Genomic DNA, 22,926 nt, shown 5'->3' on the forward strand with positions numbered 1-22,926 from the left:
TTGTTTAAATGACCCGGCCTGCAGCTGATTGGACTTAAAAAGAACGCAAAGTGGAAGTTGGGATAGAGATGAGTTTGAAGAATGCCCATGCTCATCTCTACACCTAAAGTCCCTTTTTCGTGGCCGGTCCAGTCAGGTCCACCTGTCATTTTTTCGGGCAGACTTGATCAGGAGGTCCATTCATCCCTATGGAAAGATGGGTGTAAATGGGCGTGCGCTCATTGGCGGTGTGGTGTACACACGATTAGTATTGTTATCCCTTGGAATTCATGTTCCTTTTCTTTGCTCCTCTTATCAGTAGGAAATCAGTCAGAAGCTCACCAGCAGTTATAATATTATTGGACGGTGGGGGATCTTTAGGCCACATTCACACCTGTGAATGGGCCCCACACCAAATACATGTGAGAACAGGGTTCTGTGCTGGGACCAGTCCTGTTTAATATATTCATAAACGACCTGTACGATGGGATAAACAGTTCAATCTCTGTATTTGCAGACAATACTAAGCTAAGCAGGGCAATAACTTCTCCGCAGGATGTGCAAACCTTGCAAGAAGATCTGAACAAATTAATGGGGTGGGAAACTACATGACAAATGAGGTTTAATGCAGAAAAAATGTAAAATAATGCATTTGGGTGGCAAAAATACAAATGCAATCTATACACTGGGGGGAGAACCTCTGGGGGAATCTAGGATGGAAAAGGACCTGGGGGTCCTAGTAGATGATAGGCTCAGCAATGCCATGCAATGCCAAGCTGCTGCTAACAAAGCAAACCTAACATTGGCATGCACTAAAGAGGGGATCAACTCCAGAGATAAAATGATAATTCTCCCTCTCTACAAGACTCTGGTCCGGCCGCACCTGGAATATGCTGTCCAGTTCTGGGCACCAGTCCTCAGGAAGGATGTACTGGAAATGGAGCGAGTACAGAGAAGGGCAACAAAGCTAATAAAGGGTCTGGAGGATATTAGTTATGAGGAAAGGTTGTGAGCACTGAACTTATTCTCTCTGGAGAAAAGACGCTTGAGAGGGAATATGATTACAATATACAATAGGGATCAAACTTTTTCGTGGAAGGGAGTTTAACAAGACTTGTGGCCACTCATTAAAATTAGAAGAAAAGAAGTTTAACCTTAAACTACGTAGAGGGTTCTTTACTGTAAGAGCGGAAAGGATGTGGAATTCCCTTCCACAGATGGTGGTCTCAGCGGGGGGCATTGATAGTTTCAAGAAACTATTAGATAAGCACCTGAACGACCGAAACATACATGGATATACAAAGTAATAACGACATATAATCACACACATAGGTTGGACTTGATGGACTTATGTATTTTTTTCAATCTCACTTACTATGTAACTATGAAACCCCAGCGACAAGCGATTGGCCCTGGACACAGACAGCAATTACATGGGAGAACCCCAGCAGAGAACGATCGGCCCTGGACGCAGAGAGAGGCAGCGATGAGCGATCGACCCTGGACGCAGACAGAGGCAGCGGTGAGCAATCAACCCTGGACGCAGAAAGCGATTACATGGGAGAACCCCAGCGGCAATTAATCGCCCCTGGAGGCAGACAGAGGCAGCGACGAGCGATCGGCCCTGGACGCAGAAAGCGATTACATGGGAGAACCCCAGCGGCGAACGATTGGCCCTGGACGCAGACAGAGGCAGCGATGAGCGATCGGCCCTGGACGCAGACAGCAATTACATGGGAGAACCCCAGCAGAGAATGATCGGCCCTGGACGCAGACAGAGGCAGCGGTGAGCAATCAACCCTGGACGCAGAAAGCGATTACATGGGAGAACCCCAGCAGCAATTAATCGCCCCTGGACGCAGACAGAGGCAGCGACGAGCGATCAGCCCTGGACGCAGAAAGCGATTACATGGGAGAACCCCAGCGGCGAACGATTGGCCCTGGACGCAGACAGAGGCAGCGATGAGCGATCGGCCCTGGACGCAGACAGCAATTACATATGAGCGGCCACGTTTAGCTGCGGGAGCCGACAGCCTTCCATATCTTTCGATGAGGCTTCCTCTTGCTGGGAATTTAATCGGATTTGCCAGTGTGAACGTGGCCTTATAAAGTGGCAGATGTGATTTTCACCAAACATTCGCTGGTGGGGAATTATTTGCTGTCATTTATAACACACACACCCAGACAATTCCCCCCAAAAATGAACAGCGCTGCGGGTTGTCCACCATTGCCCATCAGCATGCGCAAGCTCATCCGGAGGACACATTGGGAGGATTCACCGGCAGTGAATGTTAGATTCGCTGACATATAAATACGTCCCATTGTTCGCAGTTGCGATCGACTGAAACGAGTTGTATTGATCAGCATTTGAGTTAGATCTCCAGCACTCACGCACAGATATTGGAGCAATCGCCAACTTTCTGCGGCGATCTGTGTAGATTGGGAACGATCGATCACATTGATTTATAGGATATAGATCGGATATAGATCTGCATTGCTGCTGCAGTTTTATTTATATTATTAGATGATCTCAGACTCAGAGCCCCCCACAGCACACCCTCCCCTCCCCCATCAGGTGATGGTTCTGCTCACACACACACACACAGGGTTATTATGGATCAATAAGCGCTCCCCTCCCCCATGAGGGATCAGTCGGGGGTGATCGGGGGTGTCTGCTCCCCGGGCACACAGCATGCAGCTCTCCCTCTCCCTCTCTCCGCTGTACACAATGGCTGGCAGGCAGCACAATGGGTGACACACACCGTATACACAGTCCCCCTCCCATTGGCCGGCCGGGTGGGTGAGGGGCAGCGGAAGGTCCAGGCTCCGCCCCCTCCAGGACACGTTCTCATCACATACACACAGTGCATGCACAGGGCTGGGAGACATGGGCCGAGCACAGCGGGAGATGGGGCCGTGCAGGGACTGAGCCGAGCGTACCCGAAACCCAACCCCCCACCCACCTACCGACAACACCGAGCACAGCACCGGCGTCCTACAACTCCTCCTCCCCGCCTGTCTGCGGCCCGGGATCGGCAAATCACATCGACATGTTCGCCAAGGGGAAAGGATCGGCGGTGCCGTCCGACGGCCAGGCCCGGGAGAAGTAAGCGGGGAGGGGGAGGGGAGGCTGTGTTCATCGGGGTCATACCGCTTTAAATGGCGTCCTCCCAGCAGGAGGAAGAGGTGTGCTGCTCCTTTAACTAGGAGACCTCCATTGTCATGTGTGCGGCCCCTTTAAATGGAGGCCCCTATTGTAATGTGGCCTTCTGCTTTAACTGGTGTCCCCTGATGGCTGTGTGTGGTCCCCCTATAGTGATGTGTGCTTCCCCTTTAACTGCTGGCACCCCTATAGTGATGTGTGCTTCCCCCTTTAACTGGTGGTCCCCCTATAGTGATGTGTGCTTCCCCCTTTAACTGGTGGTCCCCCTATAGTGATGTGTGCTTCCCCCTTTAACTGGTGGTCCCCCTATAGTGATGTGTGCTTCCCCCTTTAACTGGTGGTCCCCCTGTAGTGATGTGTGCTTGCCCCTTTAACTGGTGGTCCCCCTATAGTGATGTGTGCTTGCCCTTTTAAGCGGTGGTCCCCCTATAGTGATGTGCGCTTGCCCTTTTAAGCGGTGGTCCCCCTATAGCGATGTGCGCTTGCCCTTTTAAGCGGTGGTCCCCCTATAGCGATGTGCGCTTGCCCTTTTAAGCGGTGGTCCCCCTATAGCGATGTGCGCTTGCCCCTTTAAGCGGTGGTCCCCCTATAGCGATGTGCGCTTGCCCCTTTAAGCGGTGGTCCCCCTATAGCGATGTGCGCTTGCCCCTTTAAGCGGTGGTCCCCCTATAGCGATGTGCGCTTGCCCCTTTAAGCGGTGGTCCCCCTATAGCGATGTGCGCTTGCCCCTTTAAGCGGTGGTCCCCCTATAGCGATGTGCGCTTGCCCCTTTAAGCGGTACTCCCCCTATAGCGATGTGCGCTTGCCCCTTTAAGCGGTACTCCCCCTATAGCGATGTGCGCTTGCCCCTTTAAGCGGTACTCCCCCTATAGCGATGTGCGCTTGCCCCTTTAAGCGGTACTCCCCCTATAGCGATGTGCGCTTGCCCCTTTAAGCGGTACTCCCCCTATAGCGATGTGCGCTTGCCCTTTTTAAGCGGTACTCCCCCCTATAGCGATGTGCGCTTGCCCTTTTTAAGCGGTACTCCCCCCTATAGTGATGTGCGCTTGCCCTTTTAAGCGGTACTCCCCCCTATAGTGATGTGCGCTTGCCCTTTTAAGCGGTACCCCCCCCCCTATAGTGATGTGCGCTTGCCCTTTTTAAGTGGTACCCCCCCCCCTATAGTGATGTGCGCTTGCCCTTTTTAAGCGGTACTCCCCCCTATAGCGATGTGGGCTTGCCCTTTTAAGCGGTACTCCCCCTATAGCGATGTGCGCTTGCCCTTTTAAGCGGTACTCCCCCTATAGCGATGTGCGCTTGCCCTTTTAAGCGGTACTCCCCCTATAGTTATGTGCGCTTGCCCTTTTAAGCGGTGGTCCCCCCATAGTGATGTGCGCTTGCCCCCCCTTTAACCCGGTGGCACCCCATAGTGATGTGCATTGCCCCTTTAATCAGTGGTCCCCCAATAGCTATGTGTGTTGCCCTTCTCAATGGTCAGCCAGTATAAAATGTTAAGGCGGCTGTTTACTAACCCCCTATTACTGGCTTGTCCTATTATAAGGCCGGCTATACTTCTGACTCTCGACCTCTCCATAGTTCTGAGTGCTGCCCCTCTTCCATTCTCTTCTATTGTGATGTGCGAGTTACTTTTACATATCACCACTGTCCTGATCTCGGGAGTCCTTCCATTGATCCCTATGGTATTGTCATGTGTCTCTTTATCCATGAAGGCATACAGTGAGGATTGCTTCTCCTCTGTAGCAGCCTGTGATGTCCAATAACATCTACCCCCTTAGTTGTGTACTGTTCCTTTAACTGTTCTTCCTTCAGATGATGTCTACAGTCCCTCTGTCTTTTTAGTCCTATAGTGAAGTATGCTTCCTCTTTAATTATTTAGCCCCGGGGTGTATATGTACCCACTATAGTGGTCGTTCTTATTTTAACAATTCTTCTGATGATTTCTGGTGTTTATAACTATTTACCCCTCGTAGATGTTTCTGGTGTTCCTCTAGCTATGCTCCTATGTGGTGGATTCTAGTTCCTTTTTATCTTCCCCCCTCCCGTAAACTATCCCCCTAGTGGGCATTTCTGGTGCCCCTTCAGTCAACAAATGCTGTGTCGAGGCATGTGCTGCCCCTTTAACCATATAATGCTTTCAGATGTCTGGTGCTCCTCTATGTAACCCAGATCCGTTTACCCCTATGTGGTCCCTGGGGTACTATTTCTGGTCATTGACTCTCCTCTTTATTTCTGATGTCTCCAAAATATTCATCCCTCTATAGAAGTCCAGTGTCCCTTGTCAGGCACTCACCCCAGCCATGTCATCTGTATGGTTATCAATGACGTCTGTCATTCAAGACACACCGGCAATGTCCGGTGACCTGTACAGCCATTTTTTCTCAGGTGGTCATGTCTCTACTATTGTGTCATCTAGTCGTGTCTCTACTATCCCCAATAAAGGCTCATCCCTGAAATTCATGTCTAGTGTGTCGACTCTAACCATTAGCCATGACCAATCACCCTTGTCATGTCTGATGACCCCACTTCTCTTTACCCATCTAGTTTATGTCTGGTGTTCCTCCAAAGTGGGTCCTCCTCAATTGAGGTCTTCAGCCTTCCTACTCATTCACTGCACAACCTCGGAATAATCTTTGATGACCTGTTTACTATTCCACCAACATGCGCTTTTGACGTTCTACAGTTGCACCAACGTGCTCTTTTGGTGTTCACCAGTTAAATACGGTTACCTACTTAGGGCTCTTCCGTCTTGAACATTTACTTCTGTCGAAATCCCTTTCTTAACCTGTGCTTTATCTTCAAGTGTACACCTCCAGCCTCTTAGCTGTCATGCTGCTTCCCCATAAACTCTCCTCTAGTGTTAGATCTGGCGTAGATGTGTGGAGTCTGTTCCTTTACTTATGATAAGGACATTCCGTATGGCTGTGTGGCGTTTGACATGACGTGTTAAGCTCCATCTGTGCTGTGTGACGTGTGGTTGTTCTTCCTCCTACACTCTCACTGGGAACTAGAACCTCGCACAGCATTTATCTCCCCCAGTTTTCATTTTTCCATATATTTTGCATCTTCAAAAGCTTTGAGATTCAGAACAGAAGAGAATATAAAGTTTGGGTGTTCAGGAGCCAATCAGATATTTACTTGCAGATTGTAGCCTGCGCTCGAGAAGGGGCACCAGGATTTGGTCCACTATTGGAAGTTTTTCTACTTGCCTAGTTTTTGTAATTTGGCCTAGAAGTATCCATTCCATTCATAGTCCCCGGGGGGCCTTGTATGTCTATCCCGCGTCTATCCCGCGTCTATCCCGCGTCTATCCCGCGTCTATCCCGCGTCGAAGAAACTTTTTGTTTTATATAAGCCTTGTGAGTTTGTCTACTATGGTGGTTCTTTGGTTTAAAAAGGAGAAAACCATATTGTAGGATTTCTGGCACTTATATTTGACAGTATTTTTTGCCTCTTTAAAGTGTAACTTCACTCTCTCTCAATGAACATTGACTATTTTTAATCATTAGCATTAGTAAATGGAAAAATTATATATTTGCCTTTTTTTTATTTTTTATTTTTTGTTTTATTTATTTTTTACTTTTTCAGTTACTTCCTGGTTTCCATGCCTAGGCAAATTATGTCATACATCCCAGGAGTCTTCAGGAAGAGTTTTTCCAGCTAAGCACACCCTCCTGCCTGCATGCCTGAGCCAAGGGCAGATGGATTCCAGGAAGTAAATGTTGCATGAATCATCTGCCCTTACTCAAGATGGCCACAGGGTGTATTTCAAAGTGATTTCTCAGCAAAATAGCGTATGGAGACTAGTGATGCTCCAAAATGAAAATTTGGTGCCAAAAAAATTCTGGATGCACTTGGCTGGAACTGAAAATTGATGCTTAAAAATATATATAATTTGCCATTCTAATAAATTTTTAATATAATCTGAATTGATCAGCCATTATTGGCACCTTTTTGAAGCGGTGTTAAAAATCCTGCTTGCTGTATTTTTGGTGCATCTTTGGCAAACCGCGCCACAAACGCACCTCTCTATTGAAATGCACTGAAAAGGCACAAGAACGCATAAAAAATGCACCAGTGTTGCAATTTTGATGCATTTTTTGAGTCGCATGAAAAACACACCATAAGCAAGGCAGAATCTTGGACGTTTTTGGCAGCCATTTTCGGCACCTTTTTTTAGCACAGCGCTGAAAACCCTAAATTTCGGTGTATCACTAATGGAGACGTGGATGGGTGTGTTTGCTTTTGAGTATTAAAAATGTAGTTAACTTTTTGGTTCTCAGACAGTGTAGTTCTACTTTTAACTTTTTTATGGATTCACAATCGTGCCGAACTTATGTAAGAGACCCTGTCACGTTAAAACATTTCTTGACACCCAAGCCTCTCATAAATGGTCTCCCGAAGTCCACCAACCCTTCCAGGAGTGTGAATCTCTACAGTACTCATTGGTTCCTCTAGCTGACTGCTTAGCCATTGCTGATGGTGGAGGTCAGGAGGAGGAGCCAAGGGTGGTGCAGGGAATCTGTGATTGACACTCCTGGGAAGTGTCTGTTTCCTACCAGGAACCCAGTTGGGGGATCTGTTTTTTTTGCAACAGAGGAGCTTGGGCAGTGGAGGTGGCAGGAGAGTTAGGCATTTAGTTCTTCTATACAGGTATACGTAATTATAAGAATTATAATTAAGAAGGTCATCTTTAACCACTTCAGCCTTGTAAGGATTTACCCCCTTAATGACCAGGCCATTTTTTGCGATATGGCACTGTTTTTCTTTAACTGACATTTGCACGGTTATGCGATGTTGTACCCAAACAAAATTGATGTAGTTTTTTTTCCAACAAATAGAGCTTTCTTTTGGTGGTATTTTTTATTATTGCAGTTTTTTTTATTTTAGCGACAATTTTGAAGAAGAATTTTTTTTTATTTTTTTGCTATAATCCAAAATAAATATAAAAACACATTTATTCATCAGTTTAGATGGATATATCTATAGCTCTCTATTTATTTCTCTATGTATTTTTGGTTAAAAAAAATTGCTATCTACATGTATCACATATTGTTAGGTTTTGCGCAAAACATATTGCGTATACAAACTATGGGATAGATTTGGGGACTTTTTTTTTTTATTTTTATTTTTTTTCTGGTAATGGCGGCGATCTGCAATAAAATTCTTTTTTCGGGACTGCGAAATTGTGGCGGACAAATCTGACCCCAAATTACACTTTTTGGGGACCATTAACATTATTACATTGATCAGTGCTTAAAAAAAAAAATGCACTGATCAATGTAAAAACGACACTGGCAGTGAATGTGTTCCCTGGGTGTGTTTGTAACTGTAGGGGGGATGGGCTGGCTGGGACATGAGATCACTGTCCCCAATCACTGGGAAAAGAAGATCTGACATGTTCCCTATCGCAACAGGGATCTGCTTGTTTACACTGGCAGAGCCCCGTTTCTGCCTCTGTACTAGGTGATGGTGGGTTGCCGGCAGACATAGTCTGCCCAAGCCGCCTACAGCTATGGCGATTTGCGGCTAGTGGTTAAAGTGGAAATACACTGCATCTGAGCACCAAAAAATGCTATTTAATGTTTAATATTGAAAGCAAACGCATCCATCCATCTCTCCATACTTTATGTGGCTGAAAAATCACTTTTCTGGCCTTGGCCATCTTGAGTAAGGGCAGGTGATTCATGTAGCATTTACTTCCTGGAATTAATTTGCCCTTAGTTCAGGGATGCATGTAGGAGGTTGTTCTTGGCTGAGAAAACCCATCCTCCCCTCCTGAAGACTCCTGGGATGTATGACCTCGTTTGCCTAGGCGTGGAAACCGGGAAGTCAATAGGAAAGTATACCATATTTACATTTCTTTATCTATTTACCAATGTTGGCATTATAGGGATTAAAAACTGTCAATATTTCAGAGAGTGAAGTTCCACTTTAAAAGTGCTGCTACATTGTCCATATATCATGTTCATATTACGTCACGACAAGAGCCATTACACTAAACTGCATGTGACGACCTGAAGGCATTTAACTATTATGTGGTGTTCTGCCATACTCGTGATGTACAAAGATGCAAATACAAGAAAACGCACCCACATCATCCAGATTATTGAATGTCTTTAGCTTGTGCAGGTGACGGGTCTGATTTAACTGGTAGCACATAGTGGGCTGAGCAATGTAGACCTTTGGTGGCTTTTGACATGCAACGCTTCAGTGATGTCACTTGGACCTTGTGGTTTGATTGGCTTCTCTCCCTGGTAACATGGCTGCCACCATTCTGTCTGAGATGGGCAGACATTCCGCTTCTCTGTCTAGTTCTTTTACATCCTGTCTCTTAAGTTTGGTTTTCCTGCTTCCCCTCTGTCTGCTTCATAGTAACACAAGCTTCCCTTCCCCCGGTTTCCTTTCTACACTCTGCCGCTCACGAAATAGCATTCCTACTCTCGTTATTTACATACATATTTAGGGGGGGTCATTCGCTTGTTATGGTACGCATAAGGTGCGTCGTGCATGCTGTTGTAAAATGTAGATTAAAAAAAACAAAAACTTCTTTTTATTCTACGCAAAAAAAAAAAAAAAAAAAATCACCATTCTCCTGACGTAAAATCTTTCACATTATACAAAAAATGGGTTAACTTTACTGTTTTTATTTATTTATTTTTTTCATTAAAGTAATAAAAAAAAAAAAAAAAAAAAGCATTTAAAAGACTGCTGTGCAAATACAGTGTGACTTAAAATATTGCAACATCCACCATTTTATTCTCTAGGGCGTCTACTAAAAAAAAAAAAAATAGTGTTTACATTGGCATCTCTCCGTTCTTCAGCTCTGTGACACTATCGCAGATATTCCCGCGGACATCGAGTCTGCGGGTCCTGCGGGCAGGCACTGTCTGCCCACACCAAAAGCTGCTTGGTCCTGAGCTGGGCGGTGTGCATCTATAGGCACGCGCGCCCACACAGTATGACTCAGCCCCATCTCCTCACTGGATTTGATTGACAATGGCAGGAGCCAATGGCTCCCAATGCTATAAATCTGTCCTGTGAGACCAGGAAGAAAGAATAGCACTGGTGCTGCAAATGTGCACAGCACTGGATCAATACAGGTCTCAGGTATGTATTTAGGAGCAAACGGTGCAAGTGTTTTGTCTTATTATTATTATTAATTTTTTTTTTTTTACCTCAAAGTGGTAGTAAACTCAGTTACACCACTTATACCTACAGGTAAGTCTATAATAAGGCTTACCTGTAGGTACAGTGAATATCTCCTAAACTTGCACTGTTTAGGAAATATTGAGAGTGGATGCAGCCAGTGATGTCACTGCCGCGTACCATCTGAAGTTCCATCTCTGGCACATGTATCTGGGGGCCGTGGAACCAGAAGGAAGACCCAGGGGGAAAAGCCCTCTCAGCCGTGACAGCGCAATGCTGGAGAGCTTCATTCTAAGGAGAGTTTCTTGTAAATTGCTAGTATGTGGTGCATACTAGCACATTATGACATTACCTTGCAGGGAATTCTTTATTTTTTTTATTTTTTCACCAGCTTTACCATCGCTTTAATGCGGGAAATTAAGGTATAAAAACAAAAAAAAAGTGACTTTAGAACCACGTTAAGAATTTGTATTTGTCCATCCAGTCCTGGGATATACACTGCTCTTCCACACAGGGCAACTTTCCTCTAGCAGGGGAGGAGACCGCATTATTTCCTGCTAAAGCTCAGTAATACTTGCACATCTTCTCCCCACCTTGTGATTGGACAGTAAGAGGGGAAGCAGCAGACCTAGTGAGCTCATCTGTGACTCTGTCATCTCCTATCACCGTGCTTGCAATGCAGCACAAGTGTTTTGCCCCTTGTGCTGATTCTCCATCCTCCGGTCTAAGCTCTGCTGTGCGGAGATCTTTAGAGGCTAAGTCAAATTCAGGTACTTGTATGTCAGACATTAACAAATAAAACTACATTTAGTGATGTATTCATGAATACAGGACTATGGTAATTTGTGTCTTTATATTTGGCTGGAGTTCAGCTGTAAACCTGACACTTGAAACTGAATATATAAAGGAAAATGCATGAGTAGAGGTTACTTCAGTGAAAACGTCAAAATGCATTGAATCAGAGGTATAGACAATGTGTAGATATGTATGCAGATCTTGACTTTTCTTGTAAAAAGTCAAGCTTTTTAACACCCCCTCATGTCATGAGCATTCCTGCTGGACAGTAAGGTTGTCAATGAATGACCCACAGGGATGTTGCTGTTAGGAAGGGACAAATAACTACCATATTTTATTTTGCATACTGTCCAGAAAGTCATTGGTTAGTCAGGTTAAAAGCATATGTCAAAACTTTTTTTTTTTTTTTTATGAGTTTTTACTGCTATCCAGGTCTCCCATTAGAGTTCCCCTCACTTCCTGTCCCTCTGACAACAGTTTTCCTAGACAGGAAGTGAGGGGGAGCCTTCAACAGGGACACAGACAACAATAAAATAATACAACAGGTGCTAAGCTCCCTTTTTATCTTTTTTTTTATTTTTTTCTCTACTAAAAAAAGTTTTTGTCTTTTGTTGCTGTTGGCGAGTTCCTCACTTCCTGTCTGGTAAAATGTCAGTGAAACAGGAAGTGAGGGAACATCAGAAAAACAAAAAAACAACCTGTGACCATGTTTCGTGTTGCATCCTTATTGGGTCCAAATCCAATATTCCCCATGCACACATTCATGAAAATGGCTGTAATAATTCGGGGTGCTGTAATGACCACCGGCTGGAAACCACGGACAATCTGAAGAAGATGTCACCGGCACACACAGGATTCCTCAGAAGGGTCCAAAGCTTTATCCACATGGTCACACGGTACATGTATAGCAACGTTTTGGAGCCACGCAGGGCATGTGGATAAAGCTTTGGTGGACCCTTCTGAGGAATCCTTGATGTGCTGACATTTCATCACTTTCGTCCTTAACCACTTGCTTACTGGGCACTTAAACACCCTTCTGCCCAGACCCAGAATTTTCAGCTTTCGGTGCTCTCACACTTTGAATGACAATTACTCAGTCATGCAACACTGTACCCAAATGAATTTTTTGTCCTTTTTCTCCCACAAATAGAGCTTTCTTTTGGTGGTATTTGATCACCTCTGGGGTTTTTATTTTTTGCGCTATAAATGAAAAAATACTGAAAATTTTGAGAAAAAAAACGCATATTTCTTTGTTTCTGTGACAGAATTATGCAAATTATTAATTTTTCTTCATAAATTTTGGCCACAATTTATACTGCTACATATCTTTGGTAAAAATAACCCAAATTAGTGGATATTATTTGGTCTTTGTGAAAGTTAGAGAGTCTACAAGCTGTGGTGCGAATCGCACAAAATTGATCACATCTGATGTACTGGTGGACTATCTCGCTTCTTGTGACCCGAACAAGTCAGGAAAGTACAAATACCCCCCAAATGACCCTTTTTGGAAAGTAGACATTCCAAGGTATTTAGTAAGAGGCATGGTGAGCTTTTTGATGTTGTCATTTTTTTCCCCACAATTCTTTGCAAAATTAAGATTTTTCATTTTTTTTTCTCCACAAAATTGTCATTGTAATAGGTTATTTCTCTCAGATGGTATGTGTATACCACAAATTACACCCCCCCCCCCAAAAAAAATTCTGCTCCTCCTCCTGAGTATTACAATACCACATGTGTGGGACTTTTTCACAGCCTGGCCACATAGAGAGACTCAACATGCAGGTAGCGCCATCATGTGTTCTAGGAACATAAATTACACATCTAACTTGTTGACTATTTATTACACTTTTGAAGCACCAGGACAATGACACGTGGCACTAATACGTGGCACTAATACGTGCCACCGATGACAGATGGCACTATGTGGCACTGCTGGGGCAGGTGGCACTGCTGGGGGAGGATGGCACTTTTTTTTTTTTTTATTTTTTTTTTTTTACTCGAAGCAAAGCAGAACGGCTGCCGCTGCAGCCGTTCATCTCTCCCCTCTCACACTCTGTCTGTGTGAGGAGGGAGAGAGGCGCTGAGAGATGATCTCATATGTTTACATATGAGATCATCTCCCATTGGACACGCCGATCGCGCTGTAAACGGCCGCTGTGATTGGCCGTTTACAGCGATCTGTGTTTGCCTGTCCCCGGGGGACAGGGCGAACACAGAACTTTCGCGATGCGCGCCCGTGGCGGCGCGCATTGCGGAAGTAAACAGGGCGTCCAGGGACGGCCACCCGGACGAAAGCGCCTGCTCTACGGCTGTCATTCGGCTATAGGGCGGGCGCGAGGTGGTTAATCAGGCCTCATGGTCGCTTACCAGATTGTGTGCTGAGGCATAAAATCCCCGGCGCTTTGTGGTGCCTGGAGAGCTGCAAGTGCTGCGTAAACATGCCAGTACAAATGAATGGCCGTTTGCGGCCTTTGTCAAGTAAATGCCAATTGCTTCTGCATTTATGTTTACCTGCACATGTGCGTATGGTGCTTCTCCCTCAATGTACCACTTTCTCATTTGGGGAGGAGTGTGGGTATTAGGGCATTTCCCAGAGCGTGACTGTGTACAGCCATTCACTTGTATTGGTGGCTATAAGAAGCATGTGCTGATTCCTGGGAATTTTTTTTATTTAGTGGTATTTGACATATACAATGAAAAGATAAGTTCACAGAATAACCTATGATATCTACAATGGGGTCACACCATGTAGTTACCAGAGGATAAAGCCATAAATATTCAGGCAGCCCGGGTACCTATGATAACAGTCTAGGGATCCTCCTAGGCAAGTGATCTCCTGCACTGCAATAGGGAGGGATCCCTTTTGTTTTTGAAGAACATTTGTTAGCACATGAGGGAAGTTTAATGCGGGGCTTCCCATTAGGGTCAAGACATACCAATTTTTTGGAACTATAATAGGAAAGAGAGAGAGGGGGAAAAAAAGGGGGGGGGGGTATAGCGAAGATTAAAGTTCCACATGGGGGTAAGGAGCGTCTGTTAACATCAAGCAATGTAAGCATCAGGTTTAAAGCTAAAGCCTTTGGCGCTCATTAAAGCTCAGCTATGTATTGTGGAGGTATTCGTCTGAGAAGCGGAAAAGGTCCCAGTGAAACCACCTGGTCTTAAGTTCCTCAGAAATATCCTGAATGGTAGCAGTCATATTTTCCATCAGTTCTGCCCTGTGGATTTTACATCTCGTGCGCAGTTGTTAGGCCTCATGCAAACAGCTATTGCGTGTACCATAAAACAAGGTCGCGTTTCGTAACCCCCCCCCCCCCCCATTGCCTGAATCACGGGGTTCCATGGATGGAACATCCTGCTGTTTTTTTTAAACCTAGCATGGCTGTATGTGACTTTTGCAGAGATCTGTGAATGGGAGGACTACGAGCTCCATCTGCCACCGTGGCAGAGACTTCCAGATCGCACTGACACAAGTGTGGTGATGATGCTACAATTGTGCTCTTGTTTACTTCCTACAGCTCCAGAACAGAGGTCCATAGTGCCATACGGACATGGGGCTGGGATGTAGACAATGCCCCCACTGCGCACTGACGAAAGTTGTTCAGGCTTCCATGCAGAAATTAAACTTTTATTACATTTTTTATTTTTTTTTTTGCAAAAGGTGGACTGGTCTCTTTGAGGTGATTTTTGAATCCATTTAGTTTGTCAGCAGGAGAAAGGGGAAGAAAAGCGTCTAATATTTAGTAGAAATTGTTCTCAAAAGCAAACAATTTTTCCATCCAGTTTTCTTCCCCCTCAGCGTTAGCATAGATGCATATTCATGGGACTGGACTGACCGTAGGCCCAGAGAGAACAATGCCTGGCTCTGCAGAACTAGAACAGCTTGTACACCATGTACTGCTTGCAATGATGCGTACATTTTAGTGTCAGGACTTCTAGCCATGGGGCAGTCAGATTAATCTTTCCATCCTACATGTCAGTATCTATAAATTGCACTATTTCTGAACATTAAGCACTCCTGTTTCGTTGTATGTAATTTCATGAAGGATGCTGTACTCTATTCTTCAGTTATGGTATTTTGAAAAGCTTCATATTTAAAGAGACCCTCTCACCAACAAAATCCAGTACAGGTAAAAGCAAAAATTTGTGCTGCAAATTAGGGATGAGCTCAGGCGTGTTCGCAAGTCTGCGTGCTCGCCAGGACGCTGGCGCTTCACATCGCTAACTGCAGGCAATGAGACTTTTCCTGATCTGTGCAGCCGCAGATCAGGAAATGTCTCACTGCCTGTGATTAGCACTGCGGAGTGTCAGCTTCCTGGCGGGCGCGCAGACTTGCGAACACGCCTGAGCTCATCCCTACTGTAAATGCTTGCAGCATTTTTTTTTTTCCTTAAAGATATTTTATTCACTTGCAATGTGCCTTTTTAGCTTTGTCTTTGTCTGGAAAAGTCAGTTCCCTAGCACAGCCCTGTCTCTCTTCTTGCACATCATAGCCCTCTCCCCTTTTGGGAATGTCTGTGCTGGTCCAGCACCTCCTCCTCCCTCTCTACATGACCTTTTTATGTAGCAGTCAGAGGAGGAAAGATGGAATACTTCACTTGAGAAAGGGACAGACCTGAGTCTGGGGCAGCTGACATCACTTCCAAGATGGCGACGGGGCTTTTGGATGTCTTCACAAGGGAAGCTTTTATGTACATCATGTGCATAACATACTTGAAATGCACATATCCTATGAGAACATTATTGAAATAAATGGCCTAGTGACAGTATCTCTTTGCTGTCATCCGTTGGCTTCAGCGGGGATCAACGGATCGATCTCCCGCTGAGCAAGCGGAGTCCGTACACTGACAGCCCCGTGTGTTTTTTTTTTTTTTTTTTTTTTTTTTTTTCTCTGACCAAGGATCCAGCGCCATCCTGACCCAGGCTGGTTCTTCGCCAGTCTTCAGATCTCCTTGGATCAGCATGTTTACTAAGGGGGGATGCAAGCTGTGACTCCTCGCGGTCCTTATTTTCACATGCATGTGGGTGCAGGTCAGACCGTGTGCATTTAGAGCCATTTACCCACGCCTGCATACCTAGCAAATTAGAACCTGCAGCTGTGTGCATACAACTGCTGCACCCTCATAGAGTAACGGGTGATTCCAGACGTGTGAACAAACCACTCCTTCACACAGCCACAGTACCTGTGTAAGTGAAAAACGTTCATGTTCTGTAACAGGAGGGTCGACGGCCCTGGGGAGCTGTCACTGTAAAGTATGCTTTGATCACTTTTGTCCTTTGCTGGGATTACTATGGTGTAATTTTGTCTCTCGCTACAGTTTCTGATCCATTGCTTGGAGTTTTTATCCTCTGCCGTTCACAAAATGTCAAACGAGATTGTGAACAGAAGCACCCCAATACCAGCAAAGTGGTGGAAAATGCTGAGAACTTTCCACAGAACTTGTATAAAGTTGTGGCAGAGCCACATTTTACTGCTCCCTATTAAGCCTCAAAGGCAGCAGACCGGGGTGTACACATGCTGCAATGCTTTGTTGCAGTTACGGCAAAAAAGGAACCCTCTGTCGCATTTGGCCGGCTCTACCCCTTCAAGTTGCATAGTTAATCTGGTTTGAAAAAAGTCCATCCAGTTCAACAAACGCACTCAATCAGAAAACCTCCATATACATTATCCAATACCCACAGTTGATCCAGAGGAAGGCAACCAGTGAATGAGGCCACACTGCAACCTCCCCACAACGACATTCAATGCATGAGGTTGCAGCACTGTGGTGTGGCATTTATGGGGTTAAAACAGGAAGCCACCTGTCCAATGACTGAAAAGCGATTTGACTGCAGAACGCTTTTTAGAAGTGTCAATGATGGCCGCATGTGTAAAACTAAGCCTAAAGTGGGGTACACGCTGAGAAAATCAGAAGAAAAACTCCATACAAGGCACGGTCGTTATATTTTCGTACACCACTTTCAACACCCGATTCAGACTTTGTAACAAATGTCCGAAGGGACAAACTCAAACGTTTTTCTCGTATGTGAACAGAACTGTTTTTTCCATTTAATTGGTGCTGTTTTCATACAAATAAAAATTGGAAACGAAAGACTGCGCATGATCAGAAACGAACGACGAGAATTTTTGTACAATTTAGTTTGTCTGCTGTGAAACTAAGAAAACCGGGTGATTTTTTTTTTTTTTTCTTCTTTTTTTGCCTGTATGGTGAACTGGCAATAGTCGCACAGGGTGATTTGTTCTGCCTTACTCTGGATCAAAGCTGCAGCAGTTGAGTAGATTTGGGGGGGGGGGGGGGGGGGGGGTTGCCGTCATGTTCTACCGATTTAACCTTGTAACCATATAGAAGGTCAGTCTGCCTCAAAGTTTTATTTAATTTAAAGTGAGGCACCCCCCCCCCCCCCCCCCCCCAATCATTTTATACTTGCCTCTGCAGTACTCCACTGCTGCTTCTTTCCCTCTGGTCGGCGCTGTAAAATGCCACCTCCCATGATGCATGCTCAGACCTAGTGGCCAGTTTTGACAGTAGGGTTGACGTTGCCACTTTATGTAAGCTTCAGTCGTAGTTAACATGGCTAATCATAGCGGGCAATGTGACAGTTTGTTCTTTTTTTAAGAGGAATCTGAGTGAGAGAAAAGCGAAGTTGCAATTCCTAACTTCAGAAATTTTAAAGTTGCTGCATTATAAAATTGATCCAATGCCCTTGATAAGTGACTGGGAAATATATATTTTTTTAGTTCTGAATTAATTCTGACATCTCTGGCTGTCTCTTTACGCTCAGTGACTAAAAGCATTGAATCAAGGGAGCCAGGAGGCCAGCAATGACTGCCTCCATGTTTCTTGGTACAGGTTTCCTATTACTTTTTTGTGAGCCTAATCGACTCAAGTCGATTTAAATTACTAGTTAAAAGGCTTGATTTTTAAATTGTAGTTTTTAAAGAGCAACTGTCATCTCTGACCCACAGGGGCTCCTCCTCTGACCCGCTGTTGACTCAGCGACAGTCCTATTCACTTTAATGGGGCGGCTGGTGATGCGGCATTGACACAACGAGGTGAGTGAGTGCCCGCTAACCGACGTTGCCATGATGGATCTGAAATGACAGGTGCTCTTTAAGTGCTAGTTCACACCAGATGCAGTTGTGTTCAGTTCCGTGTGCTTTTTTTTTTTTTTTTTTTTTTTTTTTTTCTGCACTAAAAATGCATGCACAGTGTTTTCCATGGATTTCAATGGCTCTAGTTCACACCATGCAGTCAGTTTCCGGTGCAGAAACTAACCGGAGACTGACTGCATGGTGTGAACTAGAGCCATTAAAATACATTGAAAACACTGCATGCATTTTGTACAGAAAAAAAGCGCATGGAACTGAACAGACCTGCGTCTGGTGTGAACTGGCCCTAAATGTAAGGACTTATTCTTTCTGGTAGTTAACCTCTTTAACGTTTGCAAACAAAAATGAAGGTTTCCTGTTTAGAATGATAAGCTCTCAGGTTAGTAAAACAGCGATAGCAAAACCGATTCAATCATATCGTTTTTTAGTGTACATATATTTGCAAAACAATGGGATAAAGGAATATTCCTGAACTTTGGTTTTTCTCATGGATACTGTGAAATTGTGTGAAAGCATCAATGCAGTGCATGTTATCTCAGCTTACAGAGCTTGGATTCATTGAGTTTACCAAAAATGTAAATATTGCAGAACATGCAGCCTCATGCTACACAATTAGGCTCCATTTCATGCTGAATAAACTAAATTATGAATGTATCGTAAATAGAAAACTATAGATAAAATGTTATTGGAGTAAAAATCCATCTATTAAAATTTGATAGAAATCTGATTTATATTATATTATATTATATATATATATATATATATATATATATATATATATATATATATATATATATATATATATATATATATATATATATATATATATATATATATATTTTTTTTTTTTTTTTTTTTTTTTTTTAATCATTGATTTTATATCCACCCTGGGTGGTGGTGAGATCTCTAGTGAGTTGGCCACAACTCCACCTACTGACATCCGCAATAATTTTAAAGCGGAGGTCCACCCTAAAATGGACCTTCCGCTCATCGGATTCCTCCCCCCCTCCGGCGCCACGATTGGCACCTTTCAGGGGGGAGGGGGGTGCAGTTACCTGGATAATCCAGGTAACTGCACCCACTTCCGGGCTAGCTCTCTGCGGAAAGGGGCGTACATTACGCCCCTTTCCGCAAGTGCCCGCCCCCTTCCGCAAGTGCCCCGCTGCCTGCTGGGAAACACACAGATCCCAGAGGCAGCGGGGACCGTCCTCATTGCACGGCTCGCGCATGCGCAGTAGGGAACCGGGAAATGAAGCCGAAAGGCTCCATTTCCTGATTCCCATACCCAAGATGGCGGCGGCAGCACTCGAGTGTCGATCTAGAGATCGGCTTCGGGTGCCGACATCGCGGGCGCGCTGGACAGCTAAGTGTCACTATTTTAAAAGTCAGTAGCTGCAGTATTTGTAGCTGCTGACTTTAAAAAAAAAACAAAAAAAAACGCGGAGTCCCGGCGGATCCCGCTTTAAATAAAATATAACAAAAGGGTGAGACTACTTCTGATGGCTTCGGCAGCTATGGAGACCTGGGACTTCAATTACTGAGGTTCTTCTACCAGATTAGAGGTGAAAGAAACTAGTGCTTAGTCAAGTCAGTTGGGTGTGCGGCAATGCTGAAATGAGCAAACGGATGACTTTTCTGTTCTGCTGCTTCCTCTGTCCAATCAGCACGCTGAAGGGGTCTTCCTGACTAAGCTTTGCTGAAGTAGCAGTCGATATCTGGCTGTGCCGTCTCTGCTGGGCAGCATTAAACTAGCTAAAACCACTTCTAGAGTAAAAATATTCCAGCATATGCTTTAGTGTTGTATTTAGTTGTCTTTAATTATTGTAAATATCCTTTTAAATTAATGAAAAAAAACTGCACTTGCTCATGGTGTGTCCCCCCCCCCCCCCCCAAAAAAAAAGAAACTGGATGAATTTAATAAAACAAAAATAAATGTAAAAGTTAAGGTTTGGCTAGACAAATTTTGGGTGAGCTGATAATTTCAAAGGGTTTCTTGCATATGGTGCCTGACCATGGGGAAAAGTTCTCCTTGGTTGTGTGCACTAAGCTTGGGAGAGGTCTTTATTCTCTATGGCTAGGCCTGGCTCATAAGGACAAAACACTTCATACCTGGGCACACCTAACATTCAAAACCTTAATTCAATCTGCTTCTGAGGTTCGTACTACTATCTAAGAATGCGGCAGAATATGAGGTCTTTCATAATGGTGGATTATGAGAAGAGAAACGTTCTTTTTCCGATTTACTACAACTCCCACACGCCTATGCATTTCAGTTTGAATCCTCTCCATTTTAGATCAGAGCAGGATGATTTGGAGGTTTGAAAGGGAAGAAGGTGCCAAACTGGCATAGTGTAGCACAATTTGTAAAGTAAATACCATATAAAACAAATAGAACTCACAAGCGGGTGAGGGGAGAGGGAGGATGACAGTCTGCAGTGGATTGCAATGAACTGGGAGCACCGTGGTAGTCCTTGGTGGAGAAGAAAGCCGGCTGTTGTGGGGAGCAAGATGAAGATGAGCCTGAAGTCTCTGCAAGGAGACTGGCGTCAGGCTGCCCTGTGTGACCGTGATGGTATATCCAGAAATCTGATGTCCACCCAAAGTCGATGTGTTCAGCTGGAGTAGTGAGAGGAGCTGTCAGTCCAACCACTGTGTGAGCCAATCGGGACGTGTTTCGGAAGCTTAACCATGCCTCCTTCATCAGCCTCATCTTGCTCCCCGAGCACAGCAGACTTTCTTCTCCACCAAGGACTACCACACAGCTCCCAACTCATTACAATCCACGGTGGACTGTCTTCCTCTCTTCCCCCCTCACCCGCTTGTGAGTTCTGTTTTATGTGGTATTTTACTTAAATTGAGCTACACTATTGTACCGGTTTGGCGCATACCTCCCTTCCTGTCCTATTTTACAGATTGTGGATTTCTAGCCCACAAATGAAAGCAGCCTCTTGCCAGCACCACAGTGTCGGCCATTTTTCTCACTAATTTTACATTTTTATTCCTATACCTCCGGGAATAAGTATCTTTTCAGTAGCTCTTTTTTAACCTGGTATATGACATTTGATCACTATAGGGTGGGCACAGTGTCAGCGCTGTAGTGTTTTTTTTTTTTTTTTTTTTTTTTTTGTATTGATTTGGAGGTTCTCCTTCGGGATGACGCTCTTAAAAAACAAAAACAAAAAAAAAACACCTCTATCTGTGATCTAAAAGTCCCTACTGCCCCTCCGTTCATGAGGGTCTGGATTCCCTGCTTACTGTGTGGTGTTAGTTGTCCAGGTCCTGCTCCTCCGAAGTCTGGGATAGACCATTTTAGGCATTAATATTGATTAAAGACCGTTTTATCCAATTTAAAATGGTACACAGAATTTCTTTTACTCCACAAAGACTACATCGTATCTACCCTAGTTCCTCTTGTTGGAGGTGCCCTAGTGACCCTGCAGGATTTGCCCATATCTTTGGGAGTGACCCCAGATTCGTGGCTATTGGCAGGACGTGACCCAGTTTATTTCTACTGACCACTATGCTTGTCCCTGTAAAGGTTGGCGTTTTTGTCTTCTGGGATTAGTTGACCCTTTGGCCGTATAATAGGGCGATGTGCACTCTACTGGGTCTCCTATTTTGTGCCAGGAAGGCCATAGTACTCAAGTGGAAGTCGGCCACAGCCCCTAATTTGCCCTTTTTTTTTTTTTTTTTTTTTTTTTTTTTTTTTAAGCGTCTAATCAATGGGGTTGTACATCTGTACAAAGTTATATATTTGTCCCGAGGTTGCCCTAAAAAATTTGTGAAGGTCTGGCACTTGTGGACAGACACAGAATATACAGCTGATGATCATGAGTCCATAGGCTTTACTCTTTTGCAGTGACTTACGTTTGTTCAGATATGAATCCAACTATCCTGTTCTGCCATATCATCCTGAAGGTTGAGAGGGAACAGGCATCTCCTTTATATTCCATTAATCCCTTGCATTGAATTTGTACGTGAACAACTAAGTTAGGTGTATGGAATGTTGTGGTTTTGTTCTATAAGATGGCAGTTGGTAATGTTTTATATGCCTGCTAGCTGGGGAATGCCCAAAGGCAATGTTTTGTATCTATACCCTTTCATTCTCTCTCTAATAAAAAAAAAAAAAAATTGTGTGTTAAATAAGAGAAACATGAATTTAAAAAAAAAAATTTTTTTTATTGGGTACTTTTTTTTTTTTTTTTTTTGGGACCTGTTCTACTAAAAAAAATAAATGTATGTTTGCTTTAAACTTACTTTGTGTTTTATTTGATTATTATTTTTATTTTTTTGCAGGCTTGCCCTTTATGTATATGAATACTTGCTACATGTTGGTGCCCAGAAATCTGCACAGACGTTCCTGTCTGAGGTGAGACCTGGACTTTGAGCTTTTTATTTGTTTTAAATTGCATCTTTGTCAGGTAGCAGCAGCAAGTGGTCAGGAGGTCCTCTTGCTCGACACTTTTAAAACATTTTCCTACCTTTCACTGTATCCTTTTTGAAGGCTATCTATTCTTTACCTCCAAGCAGAATATTCAGAAGGTTGCATTATTTTTATATTGGCCGCTTTTAGCAATGAAGTTTATTCCTAAAGCCCATCATGAAAAATTACTAACGTTAAACAGATTTTAGCGTAGCATCCTATATACTCTAAATTGGGTATATTGTGTCTAATAGTCACCTGTAAAAAATATTTAAAGTACTATAAATCAAAGATTTTACTGTAGAATAC

At 44.2% G+C, this 22,926-nt stretch overlaps 1 protein-coding gene across 4 annotated transcripts in view; it reads left to right on the forward strand.

The window, feature by feature from the left end:
• Window positions 1-2,802: 2,802 nt before the first annotated feature.
• SSBP3 (single stranded DNA binding protein 3) overlaps window positions 2,803-22,926 on the forward strand; it is a 109,974-nt gene continuing 89,850 nt past the window's right edge. For 2 of the 4 annotated variants that reach the window (XM_077453274.1, XM_077453276.1), the window contains exons 1-2: window positions 2,803-3,085; window positions 22,491-22,563. In XM_077453274.1, the coding sequence (XP_077309400.1) occupies window positions 3,030-3,085; window positions 22,491-22,563 (129 nt within the window). In that variant the 5' untranslated portion in view covers window positions 2,803-3,029. The remainder of the gene's footprint in view (window positions 3,086-22,490; window positions 22,564-22,926) is intronic. The other 2 variants (XM_077453273.1, XM_077453272.1) reach the window with 2 other exon arrangements.

This window comes from Lithobates pipiens, unplaced genomic scaffold (assembly GCF_037356315.1).
Source record: "Lithobates pipiens isolate NorthernLeopardFrog02 unplaced genomic scaffold, aLitPip1_a1.2 Scaffold_23, whole genome shotgun sequence".
Taxonomy (NCBI): domain Eukaryota; kingdom Metazoa; phylum Chordata; class Amphibia; order Anura; family Ranidae; genus Lithobates; species Lithobates pipiens.